The sequence below is a fragment of the Seriola aureovittata genome, chromosome 3, assembly GCF_021018895.1.
Source record: "Seriola aureovittata isolate HTS-2021-v1 ecotype China chromosome 3, ASM2101889v1, whole genome shotgun sequence".
In the NCBI taxonomy this organism is placed as follows: domain Eukaryota; kingdom Metazoa; phylum Chordata; class Actinopteri; order Carangiformes; family Carangidae; genus Seriola; species Seriola aureovittata.
The window spans coordinates 25,144,788-25,165,064 of record NC_079366.1 but is presented as its reverse complement, the minus strand read 5'-3'; the positions used below and the strand labels follow the sequence as shown (position 1 = coordinate 25,165,064).

Sequence of the window (20,277 nt, the reverse complement as noted above, 5' to 3'; positions counted from 1 at the left end):
CTCACAAAGCTACTTACAGCGTGTGAGACATGAGCCGCAGTAAAGAAAAGCTTAAACGAATCTACATTTCATGGATAATCTGTTAGTTATATTTAAAAACAAGTCACATTTCTCAGTTCTCCAACTAAATAATAACAAATTTATTCATACCATGCAGAAACAGTCAAGGAACTGTCATATTATTTAAGTTTAATAAACCTTTTTATGCAAATTTTACAAAAATATTATCCAGAGAAAATACACATATTATCATAAATTATGAATGCAGATTCTTTAAAAACCTGATTTCAGAACAATGAAAAATGTTACACACCGAACACAGAAGTACTTAAGCTAACTCCTTAAAACTGATTTCCTCTCTTGGTTTCCATTTAAAAAGTACAGTCTCATTACCATATATATATATATATATATATGCTGTATATACAAGCTGTATCATGTTGGTCCCAACTCTTCATTGAAGCCATATGATGTTTACACTTGGTGTCTCTGTGTTTAAAAATATTCTACATGTCTTCTGCATCATTTTCCCTAAATTCTGACATATTTCTCCACTATAGTTTGAAATAAACGAGTCTGTGATTTGGCTGCTCAGAATCAGTTTGTAATGAATATCCAGTCGGTCAGTTCGGCTGTGTGTAAAATGAGTTTTACTGACATGTATGTATCAGCAGCATAAAAAGTGAAGTGTGTAGGGAATGCTGTGATTTAGAAAGATTACCCATGTTTCTATCTGAAGAGACGTTGAACAAAACAGGAAACAGCGTTCTTTCCAAGTGGTAGTCTCTTTAGAGAGAATCTGCTGTGTATTGGATACACATTAACAAGGGAATTACAGATCATGATACACTGTTTTGCATGGAGTATTTTAGAAACACTAACAATGCCTCATTTCACCTTGTTGAAAAAGTATAGATCAACATAGAATAAATATTGGTTTCATGTAAAACATTTTAGTGTTTCCTTGCACCTGCAGTGTTTTGTGCACATTGTGAATGTTTTGCACAATAACCCAAAAAGCTGCACTGCTTAAGTTTGTTTAAAAATTATCTTTAGGCAAAATGTGGCTATTATTTTTCATCAAGTGAACATCTAACCAGAAACAAGCCAACACACAAACAGAAACTGCAGTTCATTCACAGGTCTGGACTCCTTTAAGCAGAGCTGCTCATTTCCTCTTTAGAAACTTTGCACACTGCTGGCGCTCTTGCTCAGGCTGTTCCCCGCTGCCACTGGCGTGTTTTCCAGCCCACGAAGCCACTCGGTACATTTCAGCACCACGCGCTCATCCACACCATAGTCCTCTTCCTCATACTCCACATCATCGTACTTGTGTTGCTCGTTCAGAAGTGAGATTTTCACAATTGAGCTTATGTCCGCAGCTCTGCTGGTTGAAGCGTTGTGCCTCTGAGTTGCCGGTTGATGCCGTTTAGAAACGTTTTCCCTCCGGCGTCTTGAATCTGCGGCGCTTCCTGAAACTCCAGCTGCGCTTTCAGCGTTTCTGGCTGCTGAGCGTTGCCGCCAATCGCTGTTCCTGCGCCGGAGCAGCTGAACGGCCTCGGGTGTGAGTGTCAGGGTGAAACGGGCCTCCTCCTGATGCCTGGTCCTCGTCTCCACCTCTGGTTCACTCCTCACGGAGCCCCGGCCTGCGTGTCTCTGCTGCTGCTGCTGCTGCTGCGGCTTCGACAAGGACCCATCCGAGCTGGAGGCAGGGAAGCTGTCTGTTAGCGACGAGGGCAACAACCTGTCCCTTCTCTTTAGGTGCAGCTCCGCTCCTGACACCTCTTTGGGCGTTGGCAGATGGCTCCTGGGTTGGCCCTTTTTCCCCAGCTGTTTGAGGTTCAAAGTCAGTCGCTCCTTCACCGAGTTGCCCTTGTCCTCTTTTGGGACCCTCATCTTGGCCGCAGCAGCTGTAGATGAGCCGCTCTCCTTCCCCGTCTGTCCCGACACAGAGCGTACAATCGACACTTGTGGGATGAACGGCATTTTGGCAACACACAGGATCAGGTAGGAGAGGAGTTCAGTTTTGCGGCTGAAGCGCTGGAAGAAAAAAGAAGAAGGCACGAAAGAGGGAAGTGATTTACTGAGGGAAGTGAGATACTCTGACGCATCCTCAGCCATGCGGGGCTCAGCACACAGTTTGCTGCTACCGGGATCCAGTAGTGCGCATCTACCATGGAAGAGCTGACATCCTGAAACGTCTTATACCTGAGCAGCAGGAGGGGTGTGGCACGGCACGGCACGGCACGGCACACATCAGAAGGCGTGTGACCTCAGAGGAAGGGGATGTAGGGTTTTGCTGCATCTCACATGGTCATTACTCCCAGGCTCAGAGATCTAAATAAAACCTCAGCTCTAATCCTCCGGTGTCATCAGCGAGGGCACGTTTACACACTACACACTACACACAGTGCCGGCGCACATGCAGGCTTCATCCGCGCTGTATTGATGACTGGAAATAAAGTAAGCAGGGAATATTTTTAGTGCCAACTGTGAAATCAATGGAAACCAAATGTAACATAAGCATGGAGGTTAATTTTTGACCTTGAATATATTACCATCAGTTGACAAAATAATCACTTACTAGCCTTTTCCACAGCATTCAGCTGCAGCTCACGAGCTTCATCAGCAGAAGGAAAAAGGCAGTAATTAAATTTTTGTTTTGTTTTGTCAAATGCTAATTTAATTTGCTGGTATTATTTGTTTGGAGAAAAATAAATATTTTATCCTGAGGTGTGCTCATTTTTTATAAAGACAGAAAACATGGAAAAAAGCTTGGCACAGAAAACATTTTTATTTGATTGATTGATGATTTTGTTACAAAACATGATTAAAATATAGTTAAAAAATGTTTATGTTCTACATAAAAAAAATAATACATCTCCTTATATATTATACATTTAAACATTGAAATCCATCTGACGTTATCCTGACTGAGTTTGACACAGGTGTGCAGACATTTTACGACAGTAGTCAGTTTGAAAACTGAAACTGTTGGTAGTTCAGCCTGTGTGTGTTCATTCGCAGCACGTCCTCCTGTGTACATGGAGAACCCGTCGACAGCGGGGACAGGTGTGATAGGCATCCTTGAAGTGCTTCACAAAAAATGGAATCAGGCAACATCCAAACACCAACCTGTGAGAGAGAAACCATACTTTCATACATTCATCTTTTCAGTGTGCGTGTGTCTGTGTGATCGATGCTGGGTAGTTACATAACCAGATTTGAATACGTCTCTCCTCACCCGCAGAGCACAAACACAAGACACATGAGCCACGCATGCCTCCCGACTTGGTAGTCGACCTGTGTAGTGACCTGAGTCTGACAGGAAGGGCATGTCGTCAGGGCCGGAGAGTGATACAGTTCAGTCTCATAGCTCACAAACTTCAGCCTGGGGTTGGATGCAGGGAGAGCAGATGCTAGAGAGAAGACACCAGAGGATTAAAATGGCTGCTTATGTTTTTTAATTTTACTTTAAAATGAGATCACATGTAGAAATTCTAACAACTCAAATGTATGTGAAAATTATGTTTGTGCCCAGTATTTAGCAATTTAAAGAATGCTTTTCTCTCTGAAATTGTATCTGAATAAAAATGTTTTTCAAAAGCATGGCATCCCGTCACATGTAACAAGCAGAGGGCTGACACTGCACCAGCTCATCAGTCAGCTCCTCCTAATCATTGTCACTGAAAATCAGCACTTGAGTGTAAAGGAAAACATATCACCAAGTTGCACTAAGAAAATGTAACATTCAGACCGACACTATACATTCAAAATGGAGGCAGGGTTTAAGCGAGCATGTACCTGGTAGAGGTGAGTGAGTTTGAGTGGAGCAGCCATTTCCTGGAGAAAAGAAGGAAGGAGGAGATCGTGGAGGGCTGAAAGGTGAGTGGATGTGGTAGATCCGCACATCTTGCCCTGTCTGACTTTCATCTAGGAAAATAGATAGAATTAGTTTTTTTTTTTTTAAACTGTGACAACTGATTATTTCAGGCTCTGCAAACCAAACATGATGAGCGGGTATTTTACCTGGTAAGAAGTAAGGTGGAGGTGTAGGAAATGACTCATCCAGTCTTGATAAGAACTCCATTTACCAGGTGAAGTGATGCACCACAGAAAAAAAGAGAGTAAAAGCCTGAATGTGTTTTGATGTTTGCAGCCAGCAGCAGCTAATCTGCAGGCCCACCAGGTGCAATTAATTGCAATCTCCTCTGATTGGTTAAAGAACCTGTTACCCAAAAGTCAATGGCAGGATGGTCTTCTTCAAATTAACAACACTGAATGTAATACAACCTCTTGGTATTAGGTGTTTTGGAGCTTTTTAATTCACATTGACTTTATGGAATTTTAAAAAGTTGAAGTGTGTCCTGTTTGTCAAGAAAAATGCAAGGTTTACATTGAAGTTGAAGACATTTGAATGCATCAAAAACATCCATCTCCACTTCAGCCTCTAGTAGCAACAGTATACTAATATTTGAGCTCTTTCATGATCTCGCTCCACAACTGTAAATTAGGTTTTTTGGGCTTTGTTTTATGATAATTAATCTCTGTAAGCCCTATGTTAGCATGCCATATTGTAACTCCATGATGTTCAACTCACGCACAGAGCAGCCTTTCTATTTATGGTTTACTGCTGTTCACCACAAGGTGTATTTTGTGTCAAGATTACAACCCTACATGTGCCTTGCAGAGACTGTGTTAACAAAAGGTTGATTTCAGGTTTAACTTGTATCCATCCAGTGTCACCATATACATTTGTTTAAACCTGTTTTAAGTTCAAACCTAGTGTGATTGTTTTTGTTTTGGTCAAATTTCTGTTGCTTGACACACCAACAATTACCTCAGTCCCGCTCTTAATGTCTTTTCAGAAAATGGTGCAACCAATCTGATTTGTGGTTATCAAGTCATTTTGCTAATGTTTTCCATGCAAGTTTTTGAAACGCTATCATTAAAATGGTGTCAAAGGACTTTCATCATGTATTATATCTGCAATAAAATCCTTACGAACTGAAACTTTTAACAAACATTTGTACATTTTGTATGAAAGTTATTAGTAGTAAGACTTGCAATGATTTTTCTAATCCCTTATCCTAATATTTTGTATTTCAAAAGTTGGTCGTATGATAACATCCTCTTCTGAAACATGGTGTTTTCCATTTATTCATTTTCTCAACTCCTCTTCTCCTGTGTGTCAGCTTTTAAAACGCAATTCTTAACTTTCTCCTTCACTGAAGGTACACAATATATACAATATATATAATATATATATAATATATACCACTGTGACATTTAGTTTTGTTTGATTTTAATACAACAAGTGAATATACACTTAATTCAGAGGAAAACAAAGGGTCATGCTCTTCTATGAGGCTTTACTACATGTGAGCAGAAACATTAGAGGGAGGCTGCTCTCAAACTATCAAACTGATAAGGGATCAATTTATTGAAGACAAAACTTTGCACAAAGCCTTTTGATAGTCGCCATATATGGCTGTTCAAGGTATATGCATGTTTTACAAACTATGTGGACAAAAAACTACTTCTGATCACAACAAATTCTGTTTATGCAGGTAACATTAATATAATTTGTGTGTCTACGCCTTTGAATAGAAGTACTGAATATTTCATATACAAAATATTTCACAGTACTCAAAGAGCTACAGATATTGAAAGGACACTTCCTCTGTCACTCGTGCCAACCCCTGACTCTATCTCACCTGAAACACGAACCTTTAACTGCCGCTGGGGATCTGACGTAATGTTTACGTTCGAGGGTCACGTGACATACCGTTATATTTTGAACCTTCAATTGACTTACGAATCAAAACAACACAACAACTGACTAAATGCTCATCTAAACAAAATAGGACGTTTTCAGTTACTGAACTTTCTTTGACTATCATCGTGAGTATTGACGCAAAAAATAACAACAAGCTTTATCTACGTGCTTATTTTTAAAATGTCATGTTTAAATGAATAATTCTATTTAGCCAAATACTTTGATCAGGCTGGCTGTCGAGCCAAGTGTGATGTTAGCTAGCTAATTTGTTTTCTTTTAGACAGCTTGAAAATGGACAACAAGCCTGGATTCATCCAAAGGTGGAATATCCTAACTATTTCAAGCCTGATCGCCGTTTTCCTCGGTAAGTTCAACTAATGTCAGGCTACTCTACTTGCGCTAATTTAAAACGACTTATTAAAAGCTAGCATAAGCATGGTAGGTTCAATTTACCACAGGAAAGCTTTGGCTAGATGTGGACATGTGTCTCGACATTGTTAGTTATGAAATAGTGAAGTGAAATACATTTAATTGACAAAAACACTTTTTGGTAGCTAGTGAACCAATATTTGTTTTATTTTGAAAGACATTTTTAGGGGAAATACAATTAAATGGTGTAAAGATGAATGTGTTAATCAAGATGCAAATGTATTAGATAAGTAAGAAGTCGACAGGAATAATTTAATAGTTTATGGTAAACTAGGTAGCAGTTAATGTCCCAGTTATAACTAACTAAAAACTGACAATATCCCCTTCAGCTCCAAGCTAATGCTACATTTTATTAAAGTGAGTTAAGGCTAATGTCCACATGTAGCCACAGCAGAGAGAAATACTGATGTGAGGCCACGGTTTGTACAGACATTAAAGGAAATTACCTTCTCCTGTTGACACCACTTTAGCTTTAGGTGCATCTTTTGCATCCTGTGTATGGCTTTCTAACAGTGGTTACTCAATTTCACTAGTTTACACAGTGTCACCTAGTGGACGTTTTAATCATTGCAATTTCGCTAACTGTCGGGCCACATTGAAACACCCAAGAACCAAATGGTTTTGATTTCCAACCACATTATATAGTCAGAGTCACATGCATTTATGTAAATTTCACATGTGCTCATTGATGTGAAAGTTCAGTTCAAGTCTAGTATACTATACTATACCTGTATACTGCTTACCTGTGGTGTAGTGCAGGTATCAAAAGAGCAGTATACAGTCACATAATGTTGCCATGAGGATGTCATTGTGTGTGCAAAGATGTTATAGTGTAAGGCATATTGTATGTTTGTAAATGTATCCATTTGTTGGGCACTGACAAGGAACCTTTGTATGAATGTAGAAATGTATGCACAGATTACATAGGAAAGAGAACAATACTACCGCAGTGATTAGTTCAGGAATCTATTTGTGCACTTTAATAACAAGATTTTCTCATTGTGATGTTATAGTGTGACAGCCTGTACATAATTATGTTACTGAGAGCCATATTTCATAAATATAATGCTTTGTTTTGTTGAAAATTATTTACATATTATTTTCATGATAAGACCTGTGTTTGTCAATTTGTTATGTTTTGCTTTATTAGTGCTAACATAAAGGGCATTAAACATAGTGTATGGTTTGCTTTACCTTACATCCATATTCTTAGCAATTTTAAACCCTTTTCTGTGTTGTTGTGTCTAAGGTGTTGGCCTGGGCATGATTCTGAAGACCTACGTGGAGCTGTCAGCCCCTGACAAAATCTACATTGGCTTTCCCGGAGAGTTGCTCATACGCCTGCTTCAGCTGGTTACCGTTCCTCTTATTGTGTCAAGTGTGATAACAGGTAAGCTTCAAGTTTGTTTCTCACACTGTCATCTGTAACATGAGGCTATGCATTTTATACACATAGCATTTAAAAAATACCATAGTGGTTATTTAGCATGTATATAGATAATGATTACATTGCTGACACCTATGTTTCACAATTTGACATTTACATGTGTTTAAAAATTACCATCACATAGGTTTTAAAACACACTCATGTGACTTGTCATTCTTGAGATATGCAGTAACTGTGTTGCCTAAAGTTTCCATGACCTTACAATGATGTAACTATTACTTACAGTGATGTGATTTTACAGCTCCTCTAACTTTCAGTCTGCAGAACTCAGCTTTCATTGTTATTTTTGATAGGAATTTGTAGTCTGACTGGCACCTCCAGAAAAATCACCATACGTGCACTAGTATACTTTGTCATGACCACTCTTCTGTCTGTGACTATCGGTAAGAGGAATATTGTATATCAAAAATGCACTTTGGTTAGTTTCACTTTTTTATGAATATATCTTCATACAAACACATAGTAAGTGAAAGTATATTACCTGAAGCATCTTTTTATGCTTTAAGTGAGAAAATGATCATTTAAGTTTATACCATACCATTTAGTTTATACCTGTTTCTTTGCTTCCTATCCTCAACCGTGGACTATGTGTTGTAGGATTAATATTGGTAATAATGATGAAGCCTGGGGTCAGCAAAAATGCTGGAAAAGAGAAAGATGATGATGATGATGAAATCTTCTCCACCACTGATGCCATATTGGATCTAGTAAGGTGAGAGGGAAGTGTAAATTCTGACAATCTACGCTGATTCCTACCAGAACTGATTTCTCTATATGTTTAGGTTTCAGTTTCGACTTAAGCATGTCTTTAGATCAGTTGGTTGCTGGATCATTTAATCAGAGACTTCCTTCAGAATTGCATCCATCAATGCCTTTCTTAAGCAGAAATAACACATATGAGGTGCTCTAAAAGGATTAATATCTGGCTAGAATCCACACTACGTTTAAGATTATCCTGCATTTCTTTCTAGATCTGCCAACATTTACAAGCTGACTAATATTTTTACTCATCAGTTTCATGGTGGTATTTATGTTTGTTTTTTCTTTACACTTTATAGAAACATGGTGCCACAAAATCTTCTTCTGGCTAGCTTTCAACAGGTAAATATTATTACTCAGGTATGCAACATGCAGTACAGCTCTTGACAGAGACAAGGTAATACTCATGATGTGATTTTTTTTCTCTCATCTTTAGTACAAGACTGTGAAGGTGGAGTTTGAAGTTGAAGAAGCTGATGACGGTTCCACCCTGGAGTCGGTAAAAACTTCACCCTTTTGTCATGATCAAGTTCACATTCAACCGTGATAATTAGTGATACATGGAGTAGCTGTCAGACTGTCGTTCTCAGTGACTTTCTTATCTTGTTTCAGAACGCCACAGAAGTGCGTCTGGTGAGCAAGCATATTGATGGAAGCAATACTGTGGGCCTGATTGTGTGCTCTATTGTTTTTGGACTGGCCCTCAAAAGGATTGGAGAAGAAGGGAAACTCCTTGTGGATATCATTAACACCTTCAAAGAAGCCACCAAGCGTGTGGTTAGAATGATAATAGGGTATGGTGAGACAGCACGTATTTTGTATTTGTATAGTCAGATGTTACATTTAGAAATTGTGGAGTGTTTCTAAATTATTTAAAGAAAGAGAGTAAATATCCTATAGTCTATCATACACATCATACGCTGATTTTATTTCTTCCATCTCCCAAACTGTCAAAAACATAACTGGTTTATTTTTGACTCATGTTGTCATGTGTAGCTTTCATCTGTCTAAAAGTTTTTTTAAAAAGTTATCAAGTTAAGCAGCTTTCCCTTAACTGAGACACTCCCATAATTTGTCAGTCTGTTGTTTCCTTTCCAGCTTCATGCCAATCGGAGTGATGTTCATGACTGCAAGCTATGTCGTTGAAGTGTCGGACAACTGGGAGACTGTCTTCAAACTCGGGATGTTTGTGGCAGTGGTCATTAGTGGGTATGTTCCCCTTTGCTCTTTCAGCACTGTTGCAGTAAGCCATTTCATTCGATACAGTATAAGCATTATTTGTTTTTTTTCAGGCTCACTATCCATGCAGTAGTAGTTCTACCACTGGTCTACCTTCTGTTCGTGAGACGTAGTCCCTTCGTTTTCATTCAAGGGATTTTTCCTGCCTTACTGAGGACCATGCTCATCTCGCGCAGGTAGGATCTTTATTTTCGTCTTCAACATAGTATATTAAATATGAATATAGTAAATATTGTAGTAAAAATAGTATCACTTGGATTGATGCAGTAGATGTACAGAGAATATTGATATAAGTCCATTGTGAGTGAGTCCATTTTGGGACCCCAGTGTATAAGATCTATGGACATTTAAGAACCAACAATGAATGCATTGTGTCTCCAAGCAATGCAGTCTCACTGACTTTCCGATGTTTGGAGCACGAACTCATGATTGACAAAAGAATCACTCGCTTCATGCTGCCTATTGGGATCAATATTAACATGGATGGAACAGCCCTTTATGAAGTGGTCGCAGCAGTTTTCATCGCCCAGCTGAACCACATTGAATTGAACTGGAGCCAGTTGTTTACTCTGGGGTAAGTCACAATGATGTTATTTTCACTGTCTCTCTGTTCTGTACAGCAGAAATGCATTTCTTCTTTAAAATGTAACAGTTAAAATCGAAATTGAAAATATCTAAGTTTTATGGATTTGTATTATTTTTACTGTATTTTTTAGAGTGGCACAAGCATCCCAGTTCGTGATTCTTCTTAAGGGTTATTTGTGTCAGAACAATTTGAGACAGATACAGCGATTTAACAGATTTTGATGTGTATTTAAACACCTAAGAGTTTAAATGTCCCCTATTATCCAAAAAACAAAAACTGTATTAGTGGATCAGGTAGTTGATGCTGATATACAGTATTGCGTTGTCGGTGTACAGGAAGTAGCTGTCCGTAGTCTCACTCATTAACCTTTATTCATATCTGCGCTTCATGGTTTACTTTGCTTTTGCTTTGTCCACCAGCAGCTGGACCTTTGAGTCTATGGTGTTGTTTCCAGTCCCCAAATTCATACAGTTTCATGTTTTTGTTCAGTCAAGAGTCCACTCTGGTGATCACTGATGTGGCTCTGTGTCTTTTCTACAGTGTGACAGTAGTAGCGTCCAGCGTGGGAGAAGCAGGGATCCCAGCGACAGGAACAGTCACCACTCTCTTCATTTTGACAGTCAATGGGATTCCTGTAAGGGACGCTTCCCTTTTGATGGTTATAGAATGGCTGCTGTAAGTTTACCTTGTGTTTTAGCAACGATTACTGCACCAAATATCAAACAACACGTTGTGAAGAGGATAACCTCTGCTTCTATAGTTAACTGTAGTTTGTGTCCTTCAGAGATCGCTGCAATGCTGCTGTCAATGTCATGGGAGACTGTATTGGCGTGGCACTTGTTGATCATCTGTCAAAAAAGGAACTGGAAGAAATGGATGACCTAGAAGAGGACAGGAGGTAAAAATTTTAGCAGGTCTTTTTGTGTGGTTCATTTTAACCCAATACACAGATAAATGTACAAGGCACATTGTGTTTAATGGCAGATAATCAATATGTGAGTAGAGCAGGAGAAGCCTGTGCTCCCTGCTCACAGCTACTCACATTCATCATATATCAAAGATATGGAAAATGAAAATATTCTGATTTCTCTCTATGTGTCACTCAGAAGCTGGACACCATAGTTTCTCTGATAGTGAGGACCTCCAGGTCCAGATCCATCCCAGCAGTAGCTTGGTCCCTGGACACTGCGAAAAGCCAACGGCTCCAAGACAGCAGCAGTAGACGGGGCATGTGTAACCTGTAACCTCAACTCATCCAACACAGGGTCCGAGTATCAACAGCATGAACAAAGCTGACTTTGGAAACAATCCTCAAGTGCCAAATATGTACTCAGTCCTTTTTATTTGGCATTTCATGTATTTGTTATCACATTATTTTGTATTATATTTTGTGCATTAGTAGCATGAAAAGAATGTTCAAGTGCCAAAAAATAGTTTTGATTACATTTTGATGTTGTCAGTGTACTTTTAAATAAGCTTATTGGTAATTATTTGTGAACTTGGAATTATTTGGAATCAAATCTATCTCCTTTTGTGTTTGTGTATTTTTAATTTGTGCAACATTAGCATAAACATTAGAATTAACCTTAAAAGAATTTTCAACTACCAAAAATAACTATTATTACTGTCTGTTTGATTTATCACTATTTCATTTGTTTGCTGTCACATATTTGCACCTAAGAAAATGCTCCTTTGAATAAGCCTAATGGTAGTGCTTTGTTAATTTGGTTCATTTTGTGTTTTGTAGACATAATTGTAATGGCATGGGTGTATAATAGTTTTTGAATGGACTCCTTGTTTCTTAATAAATGCCAGGAAAAAGCAAACTAGTTGACTGTAATGCATATTTCCATTGGTTAACAGGAGATGTGATGTGATTTGATTTGATTTGCATCATGGTGTGAAGCAGTGTGTCAGAGACGGAAATGATTCTTCCATTTCTATTTTAGTTGAGGCATGTTTACAGACCATCAGGATGCACAATTTGTCCTTTAAAGAAATATCAATTGGCCAAATCACAAATCATATAAGACAGAACAGCGACAGAGGTTAAATTACATTTTTGAAGCTGTCATGTGTCAGAGAATATGTGATTGAAGCTAGCTTTCAGCCTGTACATACCTGAATCACAGAGCCTGCACACATGAACCTGAAACAGCAGCAGACACCTTGCGAGCAAGACAAAATTCAATGAGTTTGACTTGTAGTGGTTGGTGCCTGTGATCCATGACCATTATATTTTTAGGATTTATATCCATATTCATGATTTCCAGGGCCTCAGGGTGCAGCAGACAGTGCTGTTGTCAGCTGAAGAAACAAAAACATTTAATCTTGTTATGTCAAGAAAAGGTACATAGGTACTGATTTCTCACCAAATGTTAAATATGCAGTGAAATTACACTTGCTTCTGAGAAAAGTAAAGAGGAAAATCCAAAATACATATACAGCATATGCAGAGCTAGGCAGATCTCACTTATGCACAGAGAAGGGAAACATCTCTGCAGCATGTATTCAGGCAGACTCAGGTCCAGGAGCTCCAACTGCAGTCAAATGAATTTTTCGGTTTCTTTCCTTCTGTCTGACAGAGTATGGAGGACTCCACCTAGCCTGGTTTGTACTTTAGTGGTGCACATTTCTAATTCATTTTCTTGGCTATTACTCAAATTTTTATAGCTATTAGAGTAAACCTGGGGCTCTGGGGGGCCTCTTTGCTCGCTGGTAATCCAGCCTTGCTCAGGAACCTAGGAATGACTCTTTCCTTGTAATGTCAGTACATACAAGACTGGCACTATGGTGTGGTACAGTCACTGCCCTGCTGGATTTTGCTTGTCCAATCTATGCACTAGATGGTGGTGTTTTGTAACCGGTTAGACCAGTTTGTGTGTTTCTACTTGAACCACTAGAGGAGCCCTTTCACACCCGTCGTAGTTTGTGTGAGAGACTTCGACGTGAACGAGGTTATTCAGTTGAATGTATCAGCTAGCGTGATGATGCTAAGCTAGCTGTCAGCCAGGCATCCACGGGTTTTGCTGCCGACTTCGCTACCGGATGCTTCCGGTCGTATCCTGCTGGCCGTCTTGACATTCCCTCAACATTCCTGGACGAATTCGTGTCGACTGACCAGAGTCCGCGAATTCAGGTCCACTCCTGATCTAACCTTCCCCAGCTAGCGTAACTTAGCTCGCCGGCTAGCGAGACTGCACACACGGAGAACCGGACTGACGGGGTGAGTTAGCATGCGGGCTAGGGGAATGTACGGCTAACGGTGTTGCTATCATCGGGAGTAAAGGCATCTCCTCAATGGAAAAACCGGGGTCTGATATGGAGGAGGGAGGCCTTTCGGTGAACATGTGAATAGCAGCACGATAACACATTTATCAAAATGACCAATCTGGCTGCCAGGCCTGTCTTATCTCACACCGGTGAACTGTTAGCCAGCAAATCGCTTAACCTGCTAGTAACGTTAGTAATGTTTTGGTGATGTTAACGGTTTACGGAGTAAAGCTACAAACCTAATCATGGCAATATTATAGTAGCTAGCTTACTAAGTCAACCTCAATCCATAGAAGTGTCTTAAAAGTGAGACTTTGGTCAAAGTTATCTGGCTAATATTAGCTTAGTAATATTATTAAAGCTAACGTTAACATAGGCTAGTAGTAGCAGCAGCCTCTCAGTGTTTTGACTAGGTTTATATGATGTAACCAGGCTAACACAGCTCCGAGTAACGTTGCAATAAAGTTAACAGTTCACCAGTTGTCCCATTTTAGAGGTAATAAAACAGACTTGTTATATTCGCTGTCCGTGGAGATTTAACGCTGAGAGAGGCAAAGTTCAGCCCAGCTGTTCGCTCATTGTTTATGTCGCTGGTTGCTAAACTAAGTTTTGTTGTGTGATTTCGCAGAGTTCCACTTAAGGACCACACCCAGACAAGATGTCCCTTCATCAGTTTCTGCTGGAGCCCATCACCTGCCACGCATGGAACCGCGACAGGACACGTAAGGCTCAACTATCTCCTTCCTTTGAATGTGCCAACTCGTCCCCCACACACCAGTTGAAGTATTTGTAACAGACAACAGATCATGTCATTAATGACATTTAAATATTGTACATATTGATGTGAGTAGCACAGCAATTTCAGCTAAGGGAAATAATACTGTGGCTGTGGTTTTTGTTTGCAGCATTTTTTGGCTTTTCCACTGAGTCGTCCAGCTTGGTATTTGACAAATACCAGGAACTGGTCTAGCTTGTTTGTTATCTGTCCCTGCATTGTGTTAAGCCGCTGTTTTCACATTGTTTTGCAGAAATTGCCATCAGTCCTAATAACCATGAAGTTCATATCTACAAGAAGAGTGGCAACCAGTGGGTCAAGACCCATGAGCTGAAGGAGCACAATGGACACATAACAGGTATTTAGTCAGACTGCTTTATTTACATTTACAAAACAAACTATTTTTTAGCTAATCAGTGTAATGTCTCAATCCATGTCTGTGTTCCTATGACTAAGCCACAAACAAAACTACTTTCATTTACACAAGTTGAGACACACTTGATACACATACATGATGCTGAATGATTTGACTGCGCAGAACATGTCTCAACTCAAGACTGTGCCATCATAATCCACTTCTTCACGATTGTTTCGTCAGTCAGTTGGATTAGGGATCCAATTAATCAAGTAACTGGTTTGTCTGTATAATGTCAGAATATTGTGAAAAATAAAAATCGACATATTGTTATAAATGGCAAAGAAAAAGTGATAAATCTTCACATTTGAGAAGCTAGAACCAGCAAATGTTTGGCATTTTTGCTTGTAAAATGATTTATTGATTATCAAAATAATCGGTGTTTAATTTTATGCCAGTCATCTTCTCTTTGCAGCACTAAATTATCTTTGTCTCTTTGTAATAAAGTACCTTTTTCTCTTGGCTGTGGTGTAGGTATTGACTGGGCTCCCAAAAGTGATCGTATAGTGACATGCGGAGCAGACCGTAATGCCTACGTGTGGTCCCAGAAGGAGGGGGTATGGAAGCCCACACTGGTCATCCTCAGGATCAACCGAGCTGCCACCTTCGTCAAGTGGTCTCCACTGGAGAATAAGTTTGCAGTCGGCAGTGGGGCTCGACTCATCTCTGTCTGCTACTTTGAGTCTGAGAATGACTGGTAAGTCCGGGATAATTAGTACAACTGTGACATTTTGTAATTGTATCTGTTATGGTCAGATTAGTATTTCTGATTATTTTTGCTAAATATTGTGATGAAGAGTATTATTCAGCCATTCTTGCACCTTAACATATAGTGTGTTTTCACTTTTTTTTTTAGATCAATATTACAGTTAAAATGTATTGTTTTTTACTTGGGACACAGTTTGTGGATGCTGGTTTAAAATCGAAGTACTGTACAGCCAACTGATGGTAATGATCCATTAACAAGGTCAAAAGAAATTTTTTCCCAGCACTGGGCCACTCTGCTCTGGTTCACTGTGTTCATTGCTACATATTTTCCAGATGTAGTTTTCCATGTGTAGGAGTATACTCTGTCTGTCTGTGGCAGGGCTGCCTGCTTCTTCTTCTTCTTCTTCTTCGTTGTATTTTTGGTTACATGGATGTGTTCTGTTTAACTGAAGGTCAGGGTTTGTCAGACATCATAATAAAATGCTTGATATATCACACATGGAATTTCAGAATGATCAATAAAACAAACAGTCCAGTTTTCCTGTGCTACACTCACTAAGTGTGCAGTCACTATGCACAAGTTGCATATTATTTAGCTCAACCTACTGAAGTTTTTATATTCCACATAAAAAAAAATGAATGAATGATTCCCCTTGTGCTTCAGGTGGGTGAGCAAGCACATCAAGAAGCCTATCCGCTCCACCATCCTCAGTCTGGACTGGCATCCCAACAATGTCCTGCTGGCTGCTGGATCCTGTGACTTCAAATGCAGGTAAAAGTCATAAGCGAGCAATGGGTAGTCTTTAAAAAAAAAAAAAAAAAAAAAAGATGAAAATTAAATGATTGAAACCTGCTAACCCCCCCCCCCCCCCCCCCCCCCCCCCCGGCCTCTAGGGTGTTCTCAGCCTACATTAAGGAGGTGGAAGAGAAACCAGGCCCCACACCCTGGGGCAGCAAGATGCCATTTGGGGCTGTGCTAGCAGAATTCGGAGGAGCAGGTCTGTATCTCTGTCTTCACATGTATAGTAAAAAATCCTCTTGCATATGACTTGCAGCAACACTTTAAACTAAACCAGATCTGCCTTCTTTTTTTTTTTGCACATTGTGTTTGTTAGGTGGAGGGGGTTGGGTCCACTCTGTCTCTTTCTCAGCCTCTGGTAACCGCCTGGCCTGGGTCAGCCATGACAGCACTGTCACTGTGGTGGACAGCTCTAAGACTGCCAGGTATATTTTTTTCTGTGCATATAGGGACTCATTTACAGCTCGGTTACAGTTATTCTCAGATTAATTATCACAATTAATCTAGAAATAATTTGAATCATGTTAAGATACAAGTAGTTTCACTGTCTGTATCTGTCCATACCAAACTGGGGTTGTAATGAAGGATGCCTTTTGTTCTGAAAGCCACTAACAACAGGAAAGGAGATAAAATACAAAGATAACTCTTTTCCAGTAACAGATGAGTTGAGGTGTATCCAAAAAAAAGAGTAAAGAGTTCAATTCTCCCACGCTTTCATCAAAAAGCAATCCATCACATTAAAAAAGCAAACTATTCACTGGATTATTTGTTATTTCGTTCACTACATGAGGAATTTATCTTTATCTATCATATTATTGGCTACTGTACGTAAGCCATGAATTGTAATCTGATCATCCGTTGAATGCGCCAAAACTGTGAGAAAGGTAGACACTAGGTGAACCACATCCAAGGCTAGACTTCATAATGATGGGCTGTTGACAGCAAATTGCAGGTGACATGAACTGAGGGGGCGGTGATTGACCCTCAGCAAAGATTTTAACATGTTCTGGCTGGAAACCTGCACACACTGCAGCACTCAAAGCAGAGTGCCTTTTATTTTGTTTTTTTGTAATAAAATCGTCCTAATTTTTATAACAGCACAACGGTTTTGAAGGCGTTGGTAGTATGCTGCCTGTTAAATCTTTAGTTAATTTGTGTGTTTGTGTTAAGTCCCTCACAGCTGAAGACGGAGTACCTTCCTCTCCTCAGTGTCATTTTTGTTTCAGAGAACAGTCTAGTAGCTGCGGTAAGAATAACACCTTCAATGTGCACTGTCAATATATTTTTAATGCTCAAATGTAAAGAAGAGTTTCCACTTTAAATGTGTCGTCTCTGCCATCAGGGCCACGACTGTTGCCCCATGCTGTTCCGTTGCGACGACGGTGGAACGCTGACATTTGTGTCAAAGCTCGACCTCCCCAAGCAGAGTATCCAGAGGAACATCTCTGCCATGGAGCGCTTCAGGAACATGGACAAGAGAGCCACCACCGAGGACCGCAACACTGCCCTGGACACACTGCACCAGAACAGCATCACGTAGGTCACACGCCATCAAGAATGGCAGGAATTCATTTTAAGGCTCATTTTTAAGTTTTTATTTAACGTTTAGATGCTTGCAGAATGTAGGCATTTTAAGATTTTGATTTGAATTTCATTGTTGGTTTATTTCTTTTCCAATTTAGTCAGAATGTGTGATCACAGTATAGAGATGAATGGTGATGTTTAAGCTTTGTGTACATAGCAAATGGAAGGGCTTTTGAACCATTACAATTTTCTACAAACGTTAGTATAGGCTTCTACTGGATGTCCACAACAAAAAAAATTTAATTCATAATGGAAAAATATGAAATAAGTCAACTTTACTGCCATTTTTGTGGCTGTAGTCTCGGTAGTATTTTTTTTTAAATTTTTTTAACATTTTGGAAAATAAGATTATTCACTTTTTCTGCAAGACATTGAGGAGACCAATATCCCTTTCATGTCCAAAGCTACAGTTAGCAGCTCATTAGCTTAGCCTAAAGATTGGAACCAGTGGGGAACAGCTAGCCTGGTGATCTCCAAAGGTGACAAAATCCACCCCCCAGCACTTGTAATGACACGTCCACACAGAAAGCGTTTCAGCCATGTTTTTCAGTCACCATGTTACACGCCTGTGACAGAACAGGTTCACTGTTTTGATCAGTCCAGTTGTTCACACTTTACGTGTTTTATTCATGCTACATGTTCATAAACGCAGACTGAAGCATATTTTTTTACGCTTCAAGTTTATGTTCTTCTATTTTCTTCTCGGGCTCTGGGCGCTGTCACAGTGTAGGTGACCTACTACTAAATACTGTGCCTGAAGCACTGAAGCTGCAGGTGCTCTGCTAACATGCTGCTCATGCTGCGCCTCCTGTGTAGACACGGTGTAAAGCTCGTTAATTTACATGTTATATCTCGATGTGGGTTTATGACAGCTTGTGTGCTGTTTTATTTATTGGTCATGCCCTGTGACTTCCTGGAGGCTTTTCATCACTGAGGTTGGCTCGGCAACCAGCATCTACCTGTCAGCAAATAGCTAATAAATGTATTTCCATTAAGGACCACTTCTTCGTCCTTACATCACCCTCTCATCGTGGCAATATAGGGAAATGCATCATTATGCTTTTCAATTTTATCACCTCTTTAAAACTTGTTAATATGTTTCTACGTTTTTGTTCCTTAGCCAAGTGTCTATCTATGAGGGAGACAAAAGGGAATGTCGCAAGTTCTGCACCACAGGCATCGATGGAGCAATGACCATTTGGGACTTCAAGGTAAATGCACACATGAGCTGTCTTCTTTAGAGCTTTGTTTTCCCAGATCCCTCAGCTCTAACTCCCATGTATTTTTCTGCGTTTACCTCCTCAGAGTCTAGAAGCTTCTATCCAGGGTCTCCGCATCATGTGAAGAAATCTTGTGAATGAATGAAGAGACGCTGCGGCCTCACTTCTCTCCCCTCGCCCTCACAGTCCTCACCCCTCCTTCCCCTTTCCACCTCCACCCCCCTCCCTCTCCTGCGACGCAGCCAGTAACATACATAACTGACCACCTTATCGAGTGTCTGCTGAAGCACTGATCAGACCATAACACACTCTTGTGGGTGTGTGCTTACACTCTCACACACACTTGCACACTACAACACATGAACAAGCATACACTACACTATTCTACAATACAATACACATTACACTACACTATACTACACTACACACACACACACACACACACACACACACTGAGCTGACGTGTGACATCACTGTTAATTTTTTGTTTGTTTGTTTGTTTGTTTTTAAATGAAGGTTAACCAGGTGTCAAAGTGGGAAGGTCCTCTGACACGTATTAAACGTGATGTGAAATGTGTGTTTTTATGTTCTCTAACCTCCTGTACCAAAAGTTGAACACTAAAAGGTGCGTTTTATCCAAAAATCAGACTGTATTTCACCTCAGATTAACCTCGACGTGATCTCTTAATATCAGCGTTTAATAGATCGGAGGGCGTGACTGTTTACTTCCTGGTGGATAGTAAATCTTCTCCAGTAGGTGAAGTCATCGTTTGGATAAGAACCCGTCTATTGATATTCTGAGGTCATGTTGCTGGTTGGGCTGTAGAGAGCTGTACAGGATCTGATGGTGGAGAGAGAAAGCAGCTGTCTAAACTCTGTGCAGAGTCACGGCTGGGCAGCACTAGGCTCTGCAGCTAAACTAAAACCACACGAGATGGAGGATTTCTATGTAACTGATCATGAGGTAGACATGAAATAAAGATGAAAAACATTTACAGTACACAACTCACTCGACTGCTCTCTTCCTTTGTGTTTGCCTCTCTGACACAGTGGGCGGATAGTAACTAGACACCTGGAGTGGATGTAATATGTGGGAATTTGTGAGCCGTATTCTGCTCGGTGTTCCAGCCCCAGATGAAGTATCTCGGCTAGAACGGTTTGAAGATGCAAATGACTTAAACAATTGGGGCAGTTATTAAAAGTGCCCTGTGGGGTTTTGTTGTAAATGAAGAAAGTTGATGTTTATATTCAGTGTTTCTCAGAA

At 39.9% G+C, this 20,277-nt stretch overlaps 3 protein-coding genes across 4 annotated transcripts; 2 read left to right on the top strand and 1 right to left on the bottom strand.

The window, feature by feature from the left end:
- Nucleotides 1-147: 147 nt before the first annotated feature.
- Nucleotides 148-2,573, bottom strand: LOC130163526 (proline-rich protein 18-like). The gene is made up of 2 exons (XM_056367800.1): nt 2,209-2,573; nt 148-2,040 (listed from the first exon to the last, which is right to left on the bottom strand). Exon 2 carries the CDS (start codon nt 1,984-1,986, stop codon nt 1,180-1,182), a length of 807 nt encoding a protein of 268 aa, XP_056223775.1. The 5' UTR covers nt 1,987-2,040; nt 2,209-2,573; the 3' UTR covers nt 148-1,179.
- A 3,247-nt stretch (nt 2,574-5,820) lies between these two features.
- LOC130166617 (excitatory amino acid transporter 3-like) lies at nt 5,821-12,056 on the top strand. Of its 2 annotated transcripts, none has more exons than XM_056372310.1 (14): nt 5,821-5,904; nt 6,060-6,143; nt 7,458-7,598; nt 7,949-8,038; nt 8,253-8,367; nt 8,714-8,756; nt 8,851-8,913; nt 9,027-9,208; nt 9,513-9,623; nt 9,707-9,829; nt 10,036-10,227; nt 10,780-10,914; nt 11,024-11,137; nt 11,346-12,056. In XM_056372310.1, exons 2-14 carry the CDS (start codon nt 6,071-6,073, stop codon nt 11,359-11,361), a joined length of 1,398 nt encoding a protein of 465 aa, XP_056228285.1. In that variant the 5' UTR covers nt 5,821-5,904; nt 6,060-6,070; the 3' UTR covers nt 11,362-12,056. The 2 variants fall into 2 exon arrangements, with proteins under 2 accessions (XP_056228285.1, XP_056228286.1); XM_056372311.1 differs by having other exon boundaries at nt 5,830-5,904; nt 6,064-6,143.
- A 1,111-nt stretch (nt 12,057-13,167) lies between these two features.
- arpc1a (actin related protein 2/3 complex, subunit 1A) lies at nt 13,168-20,018 on the top strand. Its single transcript, XM_056370655.1, has 11 exons — nt 13,168-13,465; nt 14,141-14,234; nt 14,541-14,645; nt 15,177-15,399; nt 16,075-16,182; nt 16,305-16,408; nt 16,526-16,634; nt 17,380-17,455; nt 17,552-17,745; nt 18,914-19,004; nt 19,099-20,018. The coding sequence occupies exons 2-11, from the start codon at nt 14,171-14,173 to the stop codon at nt 19,135-19,137; spliced, it is 1,113 nt and encodes a 370-aa protein (XP_056226630.1). The 5' UTR covers nt 13,168-13,465; nt 14,141-14,170; the 3' UTR covers nt 19,138-20,018.
- Nucleotides 20,019-20,277: the final 259 nt, after the last annotated feature.

Bases quoted from the DNA above. Each gene is read 5' to 3' on its own strand.
- LOC130163526 (XM_056367800.1), bottom strand. From the start codon at position 1,986: ATGCCGTTCATCCCACAAGTGTCGATTGTACGCTCTGTGTCGGGACAG.
- LOC130166617 (XM_056372310.1), top strand. From the start codon at position 6,071: ATGGACAACAAGCCTGGATTCATCCAAAGGTGGAATATCCTAACTATT. The intron at 6,144-7,457 runs GTAAGTTCAACT...GTTGTGTCTAAG, and splicing joins CCTGATCGCCGTTTTCCTCG to GTGTTGGCCTGGGCATGATT. The intron at 7,599-7,948 runs GTAAGCTTCAAG...TATTTTTGATAG, and splicing joins TGTGTCAAGTGTGATAACAG to GAATTTGTAGTCTGACTGGC.
- arpc1a (XM_056370655.1), top strand. From the start codon at position 14,171: ATGTCCCTTCATCAGTTTCTGCTGGAGCCCATCACCTGCCACGCATGG. The intron at 14,646-15,176 runs GTATTTAGTCAG...GCTGTGGTGTAG, and splicing joins GCACAATGGACACATAACAG to GTATTGACTGGGCTCCCAAA. The intron at 17,456-17,551 runs GTAAGAATAACA...CTCTGCCATCAG, and splicing joins AGAACAGTCTAGTAGCTGCG to GGCCACGACTGTTGCCCCAT.